Below are 15,330 nucleotides of genomic sequence, written 5' to 3' on the forward strand. Positions count from 1 at the left end.
GCACTTGGATTTTGGGTTTGTCTTCTAGCTACAGGTTTGTTTTAGTGTCAAGAAAAATAAATTTGCTCCCGTATCATGTCCTGGTCAAGATCCTGTCAGTTTTTGTCCTAGGTACACAGACCTCCAAATACATGCTCATTTTCTTTACCTCTCCCTTGGAGTGGGGCCATTCCATTTCCAACTGTGGTCTTTCTTCCAGGAGGCATTAATTCCATACAGCTGAAAGCAGTATGGCAGTAGGCTGCAGCAGGCTCCTAGAAGGGTTTTCCTAAAGATCTTCCCCGTACCAGCAGGAAACATACAGGATGGAGTCTATCATTTTGTTTTGACATCTGTAAAATTACCTGTGTGTTATGGTTAAACACAAAAGAATCCCCCTCTAGAAGAGGTCACTATGAAAGTTATCAAAAATGACCCTTTTGAGCTGTGGGTTGAAGCTTTTCTCTAGGTGGGAAGGACTTTACAGCCTTTCTCGAGCATTCCCTTAGCGAAATACAGTGGAGACAAGGAGGAGACAGACAACCCTTGGCTTAGAGACATAGAGTATATTTTGGGTGGGGTTCTGCCCACCTGTGCCTTAATGGAAATGACAATAGCAGTCCTCCTCAAGGGATGTGGGGATTGGGGGCACCTATAGGTTCTTACTCCTTGTCTTCAGGGGCAGACCAGTGTTTTGGTCTGAGGTAGGGCTGGGAGCTAAAAGTGTTCCCTGGTTGGGTGGCACGGGCCATTCGAGGACAGTGCCGAGGGCAGTGGCGGGGAAGAGCTGGGACTGAGGCAGAGCCCTGGTGTTGGGAGCGGAGCCGGAGCTTAGCGTCTGGGGAATGGGAAACCCTCAGGAAAGCCGAGCCCCCCAGCTTCTCCGTGGGGCATGACTGGGCCTTGGGGTGTCCTGCTGGCTTGTCCGTCTTAGTTCTCCTCTTGGGGCTTCTGGCTGGAGCCAGGCTCTTCTCAACATTCTCTTTTCTGCTTTTGGCCACTTTCTCAGCTGCAGAAAATGTGGATTCCAAACACCCTTTGCCTTTCGTCTTGGAGTTAAAAAAATACAGAAAGGATTTCATCTTATCTAACAAGCTGGCCTCTGGAGGGCTGGGCCTCTTGTGCGGGTGGGCTGGCTTCCCCTGCCCCTCAAAAATCAGACTTAGCCACGTGTGGCCCTGCAAAGCTTTACCCTGAATTCGTTGGCCTCGGAGAGGCTGTCCGTGGGAAGCCTGCGCCAGCACAGGCTGGGCATTCTCAAGAGTCCTTGCTGGTTTGAGAACAACATTTAGCTTGGTGTGACTAGCTTGCAGGCCATCCTCTGATGCTTTCCCCCCAGAGACTCCTGGAGGCAGCTCTGGGGCCTTAAGCTGAGGGTGATTCTGGGGTCTGTGTTGACAGGGATCAGCAAAATGAAAGCTATGGCTCCGTCGCCAGGAGCCTCGAGGTGTCCTGTTCAGAGGCGTCCCTGCTGGCCTCTGGCCTTCAACAGAATGTCTTTCTTCTCTGGGTAAGGAGGGCCCAAGCCCTGCATCTCCTTCCCCGTGGTCTCCTGCTCCTTTGAGTTTCCCTGAGTCCTCTCTCTTCTTAGGCATCATGGGGAGTGGGGCTGAGTCCTTGCTCTTGCCTAGGCTTTGGGGCTCAGAGCTCCAGGATTCCTCCAGGCTGGGGTTGTTCTCACTGGCCTCCACCTGAACACAAAGCACCTGGGTCTCCATCGTGTCCCCGCTGGGCTGTGAGATCCTGGAAGCCCAGTGGGCAGAACCGTGAGGCACTTCTTTGAAAGTAGGTTGCTTTTGGTTCTGCTGCATTGCCTTCAACTCAGTGGCCAGCTGCTCCTTAAAGAGGACCCATTCTGGTTCTAGGACAGGAAGAGTGCCTGGTGGGATGGGTGGTTCCTGGAGCAACGCGTTTTCTTGGTTGTTGAGATTCCCAAGAGACTCTTGGAGGTACATGTTCTCTGGATTTGTGGCAGTTTCTTCCCTGGACTCCCTCACCCTGGCAGGAATTCCCAACTGTATCTCTAGGACCTTTTTTCTCAGGTGGAAGTTTAGTTTGGTCAAGATATGTGTCTTGATTGAGTAGGGGTTAGCAGGTTGTGGCTGGTTTTCTAGAAGCACCATCTCCATCATTTCTTCTTCCTGCTGTTCAATGTGGAGCTCCTCTGCAGTGTCTATACAAGTCTTGTTGTCATCTTGAAAGCATGGCTCAAGATCCAAACCTAGTTGTTGAAATGAAATCATCTGAGTCGGAGGCTCTGCTGGGATTTCGATAGGCCCAGAAACCACCTCTGTGATTATAGATTGGCTAGTGATGGCTGGGGACGTGGCCCTGGAGAGAGCCACATAATAAAGAGAAGGCAGCCCCGACAGGAAGGCCAGGTACTTGTGCCGTAAAGTTGTCTCCAGTTTCTCAATGACTTCCTCAGATAGGGCTTGGGGCAGCTTACGACGTCTGGGAACAGGACGTGGTAGGGCCTGTTGCTGTGGCTCAAGCTCTATTGGCATCCAGGGTATGACTTCGTGATGTGGGTCAAGGTCAGTTGCTTCCTGCAGCTCCAGGGGCTGGACTTCTGGAATGCAGGAAAAGGGAACCACTGCCAGGCCCCCAGGAATCCTGCAGTTCCAGGAGCTATAGACACGTGCAGGAACCTTGCCCTGTTGGATCTGTGCACATTTGGAGTTGATGTGGCTGTGCAACATTGCCTTGGCCTGGGTGAACAAGTGTGGCATGGGGATCAATACTGGGGTCACAATGGGTGAGAGCAGGTCACTGGCCCTGTTGGTGTCTAGGGCTATGGTCTGGGGTGCACTCTCATCGGGTAGATCTTCGCTGCTCCAGGCCAGCGCCTGCTGGTCAGTGGAGGAAAGGAGTAATTGGATGGACTGCTGGATCTTCTGGGGCAGACCCCAGCGGTGGTGAATTAGCTGCTTCTGGAGATGGAATTCCAACATTCTCCGGGCATTTTCTGGGAAGAAGAGCAGTTCCCTGGTGAGGACTGAGACAGGCTTTGCCGACCAGCAAGTTTTCAGAGGCTCTGGAGAGTGGGCTTTGTCACAGGACTCATACTGCTTGGGGCTCTGGGCATGCTGAGATTTCCGGAAGGCAGCTGGTAAGCCCCACTGAAGCTGGAGCTGCCTCTGCAGCAGGTGCCATTCCAAGGTTTCATACTCAGCCAGAGTCAGAAATGGGACGTTGAACTGAGCTTGTTGATGGTCAGATGGAGCCACCCAATTTGGGGAAGGTGGGGAAGAGGGTGCACATGACTGGGGTGGAGTTTTTGGCATCAGAGGGAGGAGAGAAAACTCCTTGAGGAGAAAAGGATCCTTCAAGGAGGGCTTAGACATGTTTTCATTCTCAGAGAGGCCTTGAGAACCCAAGAAAGTGGCAACCAGAGACTCACTATGCAGGGAAGGGAGGCCACAGAATAGTTGGCTGTATTTCTCTTGCAGGTGGACTCCTGAAACATTATCCTGTTCACCAAGGAATGGATGGAAGCCACTTGGATCTTTAGTTTCTGGAGAGGCTAATGCTAAGGCCATAGGGTGTGGAAATTGGTGGGAGTGTTGCCTTTGTTCTGGGTCCATTATGGACCATTCAGAAACCCAGAATGTCTGGGTAGGCTGGCCAGCCATACATGAACACCAGGCCTGGTGGCAAATAGTTCCAAAGCCATTAACAGAGACCTGAGATGTATTATTCAGGATGAAAGAAACTGGTTCATTATTTTCAGGCTGGTAATTCACTGGTGGATTTGGCATAAGTTGCCGAAGAGACTCCTCCACACGTCTAGGGAGCCCCCATCTCTGAAAATGCATCCACTTTTTCACATGTATCTCAAGAAGCCTTAGGGATTCAGGACTAAGGAATGGCAGGTAGGCATGGGGTACCATTTGTAAGGCCATGGGATGTATCAGGGTTGTGATCTCTGGATTTAGGGTCATTAAAGAGACCTGGGAATTCAAAGGCTGCAGAGTTTGACAATCATGGACTTGGGTGGAAATAATCTCCACTATCTCCTGCTGGTTCTCTGGAACTCTAGTTTCCTCCAGCACTGAAGAAGCCATAGTCTCTGGGCCCAAGATCATCTCTGGCACTTGAAATTCCTGCTCTAGCTGGAGGTAATCAGCCCAGTATTCTTGGATGCTGGCTGCACTGGTTGATTGGACAGCTGACTGGGTTAAGTATTTGGCCTCTGTTGCTTGTGCCAGTTTGGGGGCTACCAATGCTGGTGGTGAGAGCTCTTCAGAGTGATCAGAATGAATATCCAGACTCTGCTCAAAAGATACACTAGATATTGACAGAATCTCCAAACAAGAAGAACCCTGCGATGTCCCTGATAGAGTGGCAGAAACCTGGTTACTCTCCCCAGCCAGTAACTGGTGAATTTCCAGAGCCAGGGCATTGCAGGTTTGGCAGCAAGGGTCTTCACACAGGAGCCGCCTCACACTTCGATCCCCAGGAAGCCAGCCCTGGCTAGGAAAGGGAACACAACAATCGTTAATGATGGAGTGAACTCTGCCTTTTTGGAAGAGTGTAACCTGTGGATTGGCATTGCTCTCTACTATTCCAGCAGGTCCTGAACCCTATACCCTCAGATGTCTACCCTTCTGCTTCTTTTCATAAGGAACTGCTACTAGGCAAGGTATGGTAGGCTAGACTGAGAGTCTAAGGCCTGCTGGGCAAGGTCTCAGAGAAGCCATGGGAGGCCAAGGTCCTCAGAGAATACTGGTAGGAGGACTCACTTTTCTACTGACCTTCTTGAGAAACTAAACTAGGAAAAAGGAATCAGGCAGAGAGCATATACAGTGATTTGCTGGTGGGCCATCACCAGGAACATCACCAGGTAGAACCTGGATTAGTATAATTTTAGGTCAAGAAAGTCAGAGCCAACTGTTTGGTACATCTAAACTGGGAAACGAGGGCCTTGTGGGAACTCTGCATTCTGGGAGTATTTGGTGTTCTTGCTGCTATAACCAGCATCTCTTGGGAACCAATCCTGTTCTCTACAGATCTTAAGGACTAGATAAGATGATAGACTCCTGTCTGAGGTCTATCAGGTAACAGCCAGACCTACATCCAGCCAGACTCAGGAGTCTTCCTTTGGAAGGGTGTGGTTATAAAGAGAATATGGCAATGATGATTTCTTAATATGCAAAATCCATTCTCTGGACTGAACGACTTGTCTCATGTCTGAGTGCAGTCCCCTGTAGCATCCTTTATGAATTATGCACTAGACAAATCCTGAGTTCCAGAACTACTTTCTTTTCTTTTCTTTTTTTTTTTTTGACAGGCAGAGTGGACAGTGAGAGAGAGAGACAGAGAGAAAGGTCTTCCTTTTGCCGTTGGTTCACCCTCCAATGGCCGCCGCGGCCGGCGCGCTGCGGCCGGCGCACCGCGCTGATCCGATGGCAGGAGCCAGGAGCCAGGTGCTTTTCCTGGTCTCCCATGGGGTGCAGGGCCCAAGCACCTGGGCCATCCTCCACTGCACTCCCTGGCCACAGCAGAGGGCTGGCCTGGAAGAGGGGCAACCGGGACAGAATCCGGCATCCCGACCGGGACTAGAACCCGGTGTGCCGGCGCCGCAAGGCGGAGGATTAGCCTAGTGAGCCATGGCGCCGGCCTCCAGAACTACTTTCACCATAGAACTGAGTGCAATTGGGTGACCCTTCCCTCCTGAGACATGTCAACTCTACTCTGCCCAGGCAACCTTCTCATTAGTGAACCAGCCTGCACTGTGTGTGTCTCCCACCCAGCCATTATCCCTCTCCTCATCTCTGCCCCAGGCCAAGCCAAGATATCATCACAGGCCAGACTCAAAGTTGGGAGACCAAAAAGAGCAGGAGATGGAGATCACCTTTTCATGACTGAGATCAGCTCCCGCGGCTTCTCAGCTTCTTCCTGGGAAAGTCTTCTAGCTGAGGAACCAGGAAAGAGTTTTATGGACCATGGGAGAGTGTCAGGGTTATCCCAGAGGAAGCTAGAGACCTATGACTCAACCAGAGCAGACTGAAATACCCAACTATCAATGCTCTCAGGCATGTCCACGTACAATCTAATCACAACTTGTGTTGTGGGCCTTTGCCCTGTGAGTGAGGTGAGATCATTGCTATTATACCCATTTTATGGAGAACAAGACTGAGAGATAGTGTGACTTCCACAGGATTGTAAAACTAGTAAATCAAACAGTTAAGGGCATCTGTTCTCCTTCCTCAATTCTTGATTCCCAGGGGAAAAACAGAGCATTGGGGAACATTCCCACGTTGTTATTTCCAACCCATGGAAGTCCTCTGTAGAAGTTGTCAGTTTGGTAAATGGGAGCCTTCAGTGGTTAGAGCACTGACTCCTGGCACCAGGTGTCATGAAGGGACAAGAACCGTGGGTACTTCAGGCACAGTAGAAGGGAGTCAGAGGAGAGAGGAAGACTTTACCTCTTGATGCTGCATCTCTGGCCCTTTGCCTGACTTTTCGGTGACGCTTAAAGACAAAAACATTAGAATGTGAAGCTGGGGCACCATTTCTGTTTTCATGTCCTAGATGAGACAACACTCATATAATCACTTCCCACTCCCTTTCTATATCTCTATCTGTATTTTTAAAAATATATATTTATTTTTATTTGAAAGAGTTACCAAGAGAGACACAGATGCAGAGAGAAAGATTGATCTTCTATCTTTTGGTTCACTCCCTAGATGGCTGCAATGGTCACGGCTGAGCAAGGCCAAAGTCAGGAGCCAGGAGCTTCTTTCCAGTCTCCTATGTGGGTAGCAGGGGCCTAAATACTTGGCCATCTTCTGCTGCCTTTCCCAGGCACATTAGCAGGAAGCTGTATCAGAAGTGGAGCAGCCATGACACAAACCAGCACCCATAAGGGATACCAGCATTGCAGGCAGTGGCTTTACCCTCTACACCACAATGCCGGCCACTCTATCTGCATTTTAGATCTTGTCCTATGTTTCCTTTACTTACACTCCACCTTCTTTACCCTGACTTTCCCTTATCTACTTATTTATTATTCACTCGAGTCTCTTCAAAATTCTATACCTCCCATCCAATTCCCAGGATAAGTTCTGATAGAGACTAAGTGTTAAACAAAGGAATTAGTAGGAAACATTAATGGATATATGGTTCTAATAGTTGAAGAACCTGGTTTAATAAATGCCTTAAATAGCCACCAATCAGAGAAATCTCCCTTATTTGGAGGTCTCCTGATATCCAGTGAAATAGAGCTCATATCTAGGTGTCTATTCAAGCCAAACAGAGATGTTCTTGACTTTTCCATTTGAATGTACTACAGGGAAAGCCTGTGATGAATTACTTCCTAGACTCTAAGAACAAAGATTATATAAAAGAAACTGAAAGCATAGTATAAAAATTGGAAGGCAATGATAGATTCTATGGAGAGACCTTGGGGCTTAAATAAGTTCAGTTGTGATCACAGTGTTTCCCTACCCGGCAGCAACTCCTTTTAGGTTCCAACTTCAGTCCACAGTAACTCCTTCTCAGTTGCCAGAGAATTAGGAAAATGAATAAGATGGATCCATAGGTATATAAGCAATATCCAATGTCCTCCAGAACAAAAGTAGAGCTCAACATGGTCTAAACCTCATAAGCATGAGGAGACCAGCCATCCCTCTATCTAGGCGTTCAGAGTTCTAGTGTTTAACGGCTTCCAATGCCAGGCCTTGTCATGTCCGCCTCACAGAGGACAGAACCAGGCTCCCAGACTGCATCACAAAGCCCTCTTGTCTTGTAAGGCTGTGTCATAGGGAAGCTCATGTGGTGATTCGGTCTGTAGTTGAGGGTGTCTGGTTGTCTATAAGGGTTACAGAGCGTGGAGTGAAGGTGCCACACCCACAAGCAGTGCCTGCTTCCCACCTTCTTTTCACCCTGCACCCCCTACAGCAGCCCCATCAGGCTTCTCTCCTTTATAGCAACTGTCTTGTCACCTGTCCTCAGAAAGCAGTGCTTAGACACACCACTCACCTTTATGAGAGTAGCACACAGGAGTTGACGAAGGCAGAGCCTGGTAGTGATTTGCATATAGAAAGGTTTGGTTTTTTTTCTGGCAATGAGTGATCATAAATCATTCAATCAAGAAGAAGGGAAATGGCTGATGTGGCAGGGAAAAGCCAAGGCCACTGTATCTATCCCATCTATGTAGCCTTATGGGTAGGAAGAGACTGTAAATACTGCCTTTCAGGGAGGAATATTCATGTGGTCCACTTCCAATACTCTGCCCTAGGCTTGGTTTTCCACAGCTTTTTATGCCCAGGTTATAGCATTCTGTCTGCTTGGGGAGATTAATGCCTGCAGAGATGGATTATACTTCTCAGTACAGGTCACAAACTAGTTGCTGTTTCTGGTTGGATCTCTTGATCTCTGTGGGTATCTGTTTACCTATTGGATATTTGTTTGATCTGAATTTTGAGAATCTTTGAAATATGTTTGACCTAGATTTTGGAACCTTCAAAAGATGTTTTCCAAGTGAGCCACAGTATACTCTTATACAGTTATACTCTGCCCATGAAGTTACACAGTTATTATACCTGCTTCACTTTCATGGGTATGTGAAATTTCTCTAACAATCAGGATTTCTGAATATCCTTAAGAAGGTCTAGCCCCGGTGACAGTGGTCTCAATGTTACCAAAAGCTCAGTCTCTGGCCCTGGTGCTGAATCAAAATAATGAAGAACAGGTTTGAGGGTAAAGAAAGAGAAAGTTTCCTCTATCAATAGATGTGGAGATAACAGACTTTTCAGTCTCAAGAACTACTATCCGGCTTCGTGAGGACAGTGTGGATTTTTTTTTTTAAGAAGCTACATGTGGGGGCCAGCGCTGTGGCACAGTAGGTTAATCCTCCTGCTGTGCCGGTATCCTATATGGGTGCCGGTTCTAGTCCTGGCTGCTCTTCTTCCAATCCAGCTCTCTGCTATGGGCTGAGAAAGCAGTGGCAGTGGCCCAAGTGCTTGGGCCCCTGCACCCTTGTGGGAGACCCACAGGAGGCTCCTGGCTCCTGGCTTCGGATCAGCTTAGCTCCGGCCACTGAGACCATTTGGGGAGTGAACCAGTGGATGGAAGGCCTTTCTTTCTGTCTCTCCCTCTCAGTGTCTGTAACTTTACCACTCAAATAAAATAAAATCTTAAAAAAAAAGCAGTTACAAGGGAGGTTGGCCTGCTGAGCCAACCTGACTTCTGATAACAGGATATCTCAGTGCAGTTCCTTGGGAATCTAGTTTGCTGGCCATGAGGAAGCAACAGAAGGATGCTTTGCAAAACCAAGCAGCTACAAAACATGATTTGCTGAAATTTGAAGGAGGCAGAGATTGTGTTAAGAGATTTCAGTGTTTGGTTAGTCAGGATAGAGCCCACTCTGCCCAAAGCCCATATTTACTGTGTCCTTACTTATTCATTCTCCTTTTCATTCTATTACAATAAATTCAAACTATCCATCATGCTGTCCAAGGAGGGTCAGATTACTTTGTAATTTTAGCTGACTTTCTCAAGGCTGGTTTCTAGAATTCACAAGCAAGCATTATTTATATGTTTAAGCAGACACCCTAGTTAGTCAAGGGCTCAGTAGTCATCAGAATATTAAAATGAAAAGAAAAGGTATTTGGTTCAGTTACATCATTGCCAAAATTTTTTTTCTGTGCTCAAAATCCAAGAGTCTATTTGCTCAGTCTTCCACCCCACTGGTGTGGTAGGAATTCATTGTGCTCATCCCTAATGTTGGTAGTGTCAAGGGTACAAAGGCTTTGAATTATGTTGCCTTCTTGCTCTCAAGACGTTGAAAAATCTAGTATCAAATATAAAACCAATATACATGAACCGGTTGACTATTGTTTATAGCCCTTATCTATAATCCTAAGGAACAGTGATTTTTCTACTTATTACTGGTTGAATTCTTTATTTAGTGGAGGGTTAAAGTTATGATTAGAAAGTAAATTGAAAATTCGTCATCACAAAAATTAAAAGAAAAATAAGAAAGGGAGAGTGGGAGTGAGGGAGGTAGGATTGGAAGTATCATTATGTTCTTAAAACTGTATATATGAGGCCGGCGCCGCGGCTCACTAGGCTAATCCTCCGCCTTGCGGCGCCGGCACACCAGGTTCTAGTCCCGGTCAGGGCACCGGATTCTGTCCCGGTTGTCCCCCTTCCAGGCCAGCTCTCTGCTGTGGCCAGGGAGTGCAGGGAGGATGGCCCAAGTGCTTGGGCCCTGCACCCCATGGGAAAGCAGGAGAAGCACCTGGCTCCTGCCCTCAGATCAGCGCGGTGCGCCGGCCACGGCAGCCATTGGAGGGTGAACCAACGGCAAAAGGAAGACCTTTCTCTCTGTCTCTCTCTCTCTCTGTCCACTCTGCCCGTCAAAAAAAAAAAAAACTGTATATATGAAATGCATATACATAAAATCTGTTCCCTTTATGTAAATAAATAAATAGCAAATAATTATGTACTCACTTTTGAGGTTGAGATCTAAAAAATAACCTTTCATAGGAGAGAATGCTGATAGGGGCTCCATGTGGTCAGAGAGAGTTCCTGGGAAGAACAACATTGGAGTTTCATCTAAAATTTCAAGTTTTGGCAAAAGTATTTTTTCCAGTGGAAGAGAAAAATTACTAAGACATGAAGAACACTGAGGAATGGACCACAGAGTTTATTTGGCAGTAATGAATGTTGTCTGCCTCTAGCAGAGGTACAGTAGGGTTGTGGTCTCTTGATGGAGGGCCTTTGCATTTGTTTTATTTCACTCATTAAGAATAATTGATTTTTAAAAACAGGCATACACATGCCTGATATGATTATTCAAAAGGTAGATGAAGATTTAATAAAGTATGTCTCCTCATCCTTGTCTCACATCTCCCATTTTTTTAAGACTTTATTTAGTAAATATAAATTTCCAAAGTACAGTTTATGGATTACAGTGGCTTCCCCACCCCCAAAATTTCCCTCCTACCTGCACCCCTCCCATCTCCCGCTCCCATTCCATTCACATCAAGATTCATTTTCAATTATCTTTATATACAGAAGATTTATTTAGTATATATTAAGTAAAGATTTCAACAGTTTGCACCCACACAGAACATAAAGTGTAAAATACTGTTTCAGTACTATTTATAGCATTAATTCACATTGGACAACACATTAAGGACAGAGATCCTACATGAGGAGTAAGTACACAGTGACTCCTGTTGTTGACAATGATTTGACACTCTTCCTTGAGTCTGTAACTCCTATAAGATTCTTGTGTATCTTTCCAAACTAGTCTAGAATAAGCAAAAAAAAAAAAATGTTTTCTTTCACAAGTGGAAGTATGACAGTTTTCTTTTTTTCCACCAAATAAGGAGCTTAACAAGTAAAAAGCAAAAAGACTCTAGTATAGCAGGAATATTGGCAAGGGCTAATACATAATAATTGAGTGGGAAAATGATCATTTCACCCATATACAGTAAATTTTAAAGTAATCACAAATCATTAAAGCTATGGTAGTGTAACCATTGGTTTGACAAAGGTATAAAACAAAGTTTTGCAAAACTATATCTGTAGCAATCCTGATACACACAGGTATTTTTTCTTTCTTTTTTGTTTATTTGTTTTAATTTTAGCTCCCACATATAAGGGAGAACATCCAGTATTTGTTTTTCTGTGTCCAGTTTATTTCATTCAACATGAAGTCCTCCAGTTGCATCCATTTTGATGTAAATGGTGGAATTTCATTTTTTTTAGCTGAGTAATAGTCCACCGTGTATATACACCACATTTTCTACATTTACTCATTTCATGATGGACACTTTGTGTTATTCCATATTTTGGCTATTGTGAACAGTGCTGCTATAAATATGGTGGTATAGGTAGGTATCTCTTTGGTACAACATGTTCTTGTCTCTTGGGTGGATACCCAATAGTGGGATTACTGGATCATATGGCAAGTCTATTTCAAGTTTTTAAAGAAATCTCCATACTGTTTTCCTCAGTGGCTGCACTAATTTACATTCCCACCAACAGTGTATATTGTTCCACTTTATGTCCTCACCAGCATTTCTTACTCTCTGTCTTTTGGATTTTAGCCATTCTCACAGGGGTGTGGTGATATTTCATTGTGGTCTTGATTTGCATTTCCCTAATAGCTAGTGATATTGATCATTTGTATTTCATATGAGAACTATCTATTGAGATCCTTTGCCCATTTCTTAACAGGGTTCGTTTTTTTTTGTTGTTGTTGATTTTTTTAAGTTGATGACATATTCTGAATATTAATCCTTTGTCAGATAAGTGGCTCGCAAATATTTTTTCCCATTCTGTTGGATGTCTCTTCACTCTACTGATCATTTCCTTTACTGTACAGAAGCTTCTGAGTTTGATATAATCACATTTGTTTAGTTTTGGTTTTGTTGGCTGAGTTTTGGAGGTCTTGTCCAAGAAGACATCCCCTACACCAATGTCTTGGAGTGTTTCCTCTATGTTTTCTTCCAGCAGCTTCATAGTCGCAGATCTTTTGTTTTTTAAATTTTTTAAAATTTATTTTTAAGGAATACAAATTTCATAAGTACAACTTTAGGAATATCGTTATTCTTCACACCATACCCACATTCCCACCTCTCTTCCTTCTCCTTCTCCCCTTCCCAGTCCTATTCTCCATTAAGATTCATTTTCTTTTCTTAAAATATCTTCCAATTTAATATCAATTTACATACACACATGAGCCATACATACATTTTTGGGTATAACTGACTGCAAAGCAACATAGCCTTCTCAAAAGTTATTTTCATATCAACTATACTCTTTTATTTATTTTTTAGGAACGCAAATTTCATAATTACAACTTTAGGAATATAGTTATTCTTCCCACCATACTAGCCCTCCCACCCACACTCCCACTCCTGCTCCTCCTCACTTTCTCCTTGCCAGTCCTATTCTCCATTAAGATTAATTTTCAATTACCTTTGTACACAGAAGACCAACTCTATACTAAGTAAAGATTTCAACAATTTGCACACACACACACACAGAGAACTAATTTTAGAGCTAACTCTCATAATATAACTCATTAAGGACAGAGGTCCTACATGGAGAGTTAGTGCACAGTGATTCCTGTTGTTAATTTAACAATTAACTCTCTTATGTATGATGTCAGTGACCACCTGAGGCTATTGACGTGAGTTGCCTAGAAGACTTTTGAGTCCACAAACTGTCAGTATTTGGACAAGGCCACAAGAAAAGTGGAAGTTCTCTCCTTCTTTAAAGAAGAATACATCCTTCGTTGATGGCCACTAATTTCCGCTGGGGTCTCACTCAAGAGATCCTTCATATAGAACATTTTTTTGCCATAGTGTCTTGGCTTTCCACGCCTGAAATGCTCTCATGGGCTTTTCAGCCAGACCAGGGTGACTTAAGGGCTGATTCTGAGGTCAAAGTGTTACTTAAAGCAATTGTCATTCTATGAGTCTGCTGTGTGGACTGCTTCCCATGTTGTTACATTCTCTCCTTTTTAATTCTATCTATTATCATTACCAGGCATTTCTTCATATTTATATGATCAATTTAGCACTTAATACTGTCTATGTGTTCACTTTACACTTAATATGATCATTTTAACAATTAAGATGGCATTCTTACCATCAAGCTTAATGGGATTTGGAGTCCCATGACAAGTTTTTAAACTGTACTCTTAGAAGTAAGTCCATAGGAATGTATACAGAACTGTACAGCTTTACAAACTTCTTCCTCCCTCTCTTATTCCCTTTATTTATTACTGAGATCTATTTTCAGTTGACTTTATACATATATGATTAACTCAATGTTAAGTAAAGAATTCAACAAATAGTATAAAAATTAAAAAAAAAAAAACCTGTTCCTCGATAGTCAAGACACAGGCAGCTCAAGTCATTCCTTCTTTTTATTTTTTTTATTTATTTATTTTTTTTTTTGACAGGCAGAGTGGACAGTGAGAGAGAGAGACAGAGAGAAAGGTCTTCCTTTGCCGTTGGTTCACCCTCCAATGGCCGCCGCGGCTGGCGCGCTGCGGCCGGCGCACCGCGCTGATCCGATGGCAGGAGCCAGGAGCCAGGTGCTTTTCCTGGTCTCCCATGGGGTGCAGGGCCCAAGCACCTGGGCCATCCTCCACTGCACTCCCTGGCCACAGCAGAGGGCTGGCCTGGAAGAGGGGCAACCGGGACAGAATCCGGCGCCCCGACCGGGACTAGAACCCGGTGTGCCGGCGCCGCTAGGCGGAGGATTAGCCTATTGAGCCGCGGCGCCGGCCAAGTCATTCCTTCTTGAAGTGTCAATTTCACTTCTACTGATTTCACTTTAGGTGCTCAATTAGTTCTCACAGATCAGGGAGAACATATGGTATTTGTCCTTTTGGAACTGGCTGATTTCACTAAGTATGATGTTTTCCAGATTCATCCATCTTGTTGCAAATGACCAGATTTCAAAAATTTTTTCCACTGTGTAGTATTCCATAGTGTACGTATCCCATAATTTCTTTATCTAGTCTTTGGGAAAATCCCCAAGAGTGGGATTGCTGGGTCATATGGTAAATCTGTATTCAGATTTTTGAGGTATCTCCACACTGTCTTCCATGGTGGCTTTACCAGTTTACATTCCCACCAACAGTGAAGATTAGGATACCTTTTCCCCCATATCCTTGATAGCATTTGTCATTTGTTGATTTCTGCATGAAAGCCATTCTAACTGGGGTGAGATGAAACCTCATTGTAATTTTGATTTGCATTGCCTTGACAGATATGATTGTGAACATTTTTCCATGTGTCTGTTGGCCATTTGAATTCCTCTTTTGAAAAATGTCTGTTTAAGTCCTTTGCCCATCTCTTAACTGTTTTTTTTTTTTTTTGGTGGAGCTTCTTGATTTCTTTGTATATTCTGGTATTGATCCTTCATCAGTTGCATAGTTTGCAAATAATTTCTCCCATTCTGTCAGTTGCCTCTTCACTTTTCCGAGTGTTTCTTTCACCATACAGAAACTTGTCAATTTGATGTAATCCGATTTGTTAAATTTGGCTTTGACTGCATGTGCTTCTGGAGTCTTTTTCAAGAACTCATTGCCTGTGCCAGTGTCTTGCAGGGTTTCCTCAATGTTCTCTAATAATTTGATGGTGTGGGGTCATAGGTTTAGATCTTTAATCCATGTTGAGTAGATTTTTGTGTAAGGTGTAAAGTAGGGGTCTTGCTTCATACTTCTGCATGTGGAAATCAAGTTTTCCCCACACCATTTGTTGAAGCAACTGTCCTTCCTCCAGGGATTAGCTTTAGCTCCTTGGTCAAATATAAGTTGGTTGTAGATGTTTGGATTGATTTCTGGTGTTTCTATTCTGTTCCATTCGTCTG

At 44.6% G+C, this 15,330-nt stretch overlaps 1 protein-coding gene and 1 long non-coding RNA gene across 5 annotated transcripts in view; one reads left to right on the forward strand and one right to left on the reverse strand.

Moving 5' to 3' along the window:
- The window catches only part of LOC138844626 (uncharacterized), a 108,082-nt gene that overhangs the window by 16,976 nt on the left and 75,776 nt on the right, over window positions 1–15,330 (forward strand). The window lies entirely within an intron of this gene.
- On the reverse strand, window positions 522–7,964 carry LOC100347365 (protein SPATA31F1). Its single transcript, XM_008271775.5, has 4 exons — window positions 7,432–7,964; window positions 6,411–6,456; window positions 5,837–5,897; window positions 522–4,455 (listed from the first exon to the last, which is right to left on the reverse strand). The coding sequence occupies exons 1-4, from the start codon at window positions 7,573–7,575 to the stop codon at window positions 642–644; spliced, it is 4,065 nt and encodes a 1,354-aa protein (XP_008269997.4). The 5' UTR covers window positions 7,576–7,964; the 3' UTR covers window positions 522–641.

This window comes from Oryctolagus cuniculus, chromosome 1, assembly GCF_051225735.1.
Source record: "Oryctolagus cuniculus isolate XC-2025 breed Fujian yellow rabbit chromosome 1, ASM5122573v1, whole genome shotgun sequence".
Classification (NCBI taxonomy): domain Eukaryota; kingdom Metazoa; phylum Chordata; class Mammalia; order Lagomorpha; family Leporidae; genus Oryctolagus; species Oryctolagus cuniculus.

Excerpts from the sequence above, each read along its gene's own strand:
- LOC100347365 (XM_008271775.5), bottom strand. The coding sequence starts at position 7,575 with ATGTTGAGCTCTACTTTTGTTCTGGAGGACATTGGATATTGCTTATAT. Across the intron at positions 6,457-7,431 it reads CTAAAAGGAGTTGCTGCCGG|CGTCACCGAAAAGTCAGGCA; the intron begins GTAGGGAAACAC and ends TTTGTCTTTAAG. Across the intron at positions 5,898-6,410 it reads CAGAGATGCAGCATCAAGAG|CTAGAAGACTTTCCCAGGAA; the intron begins GTAAAGTCTTCC and ends CTGGTTCCTCAG.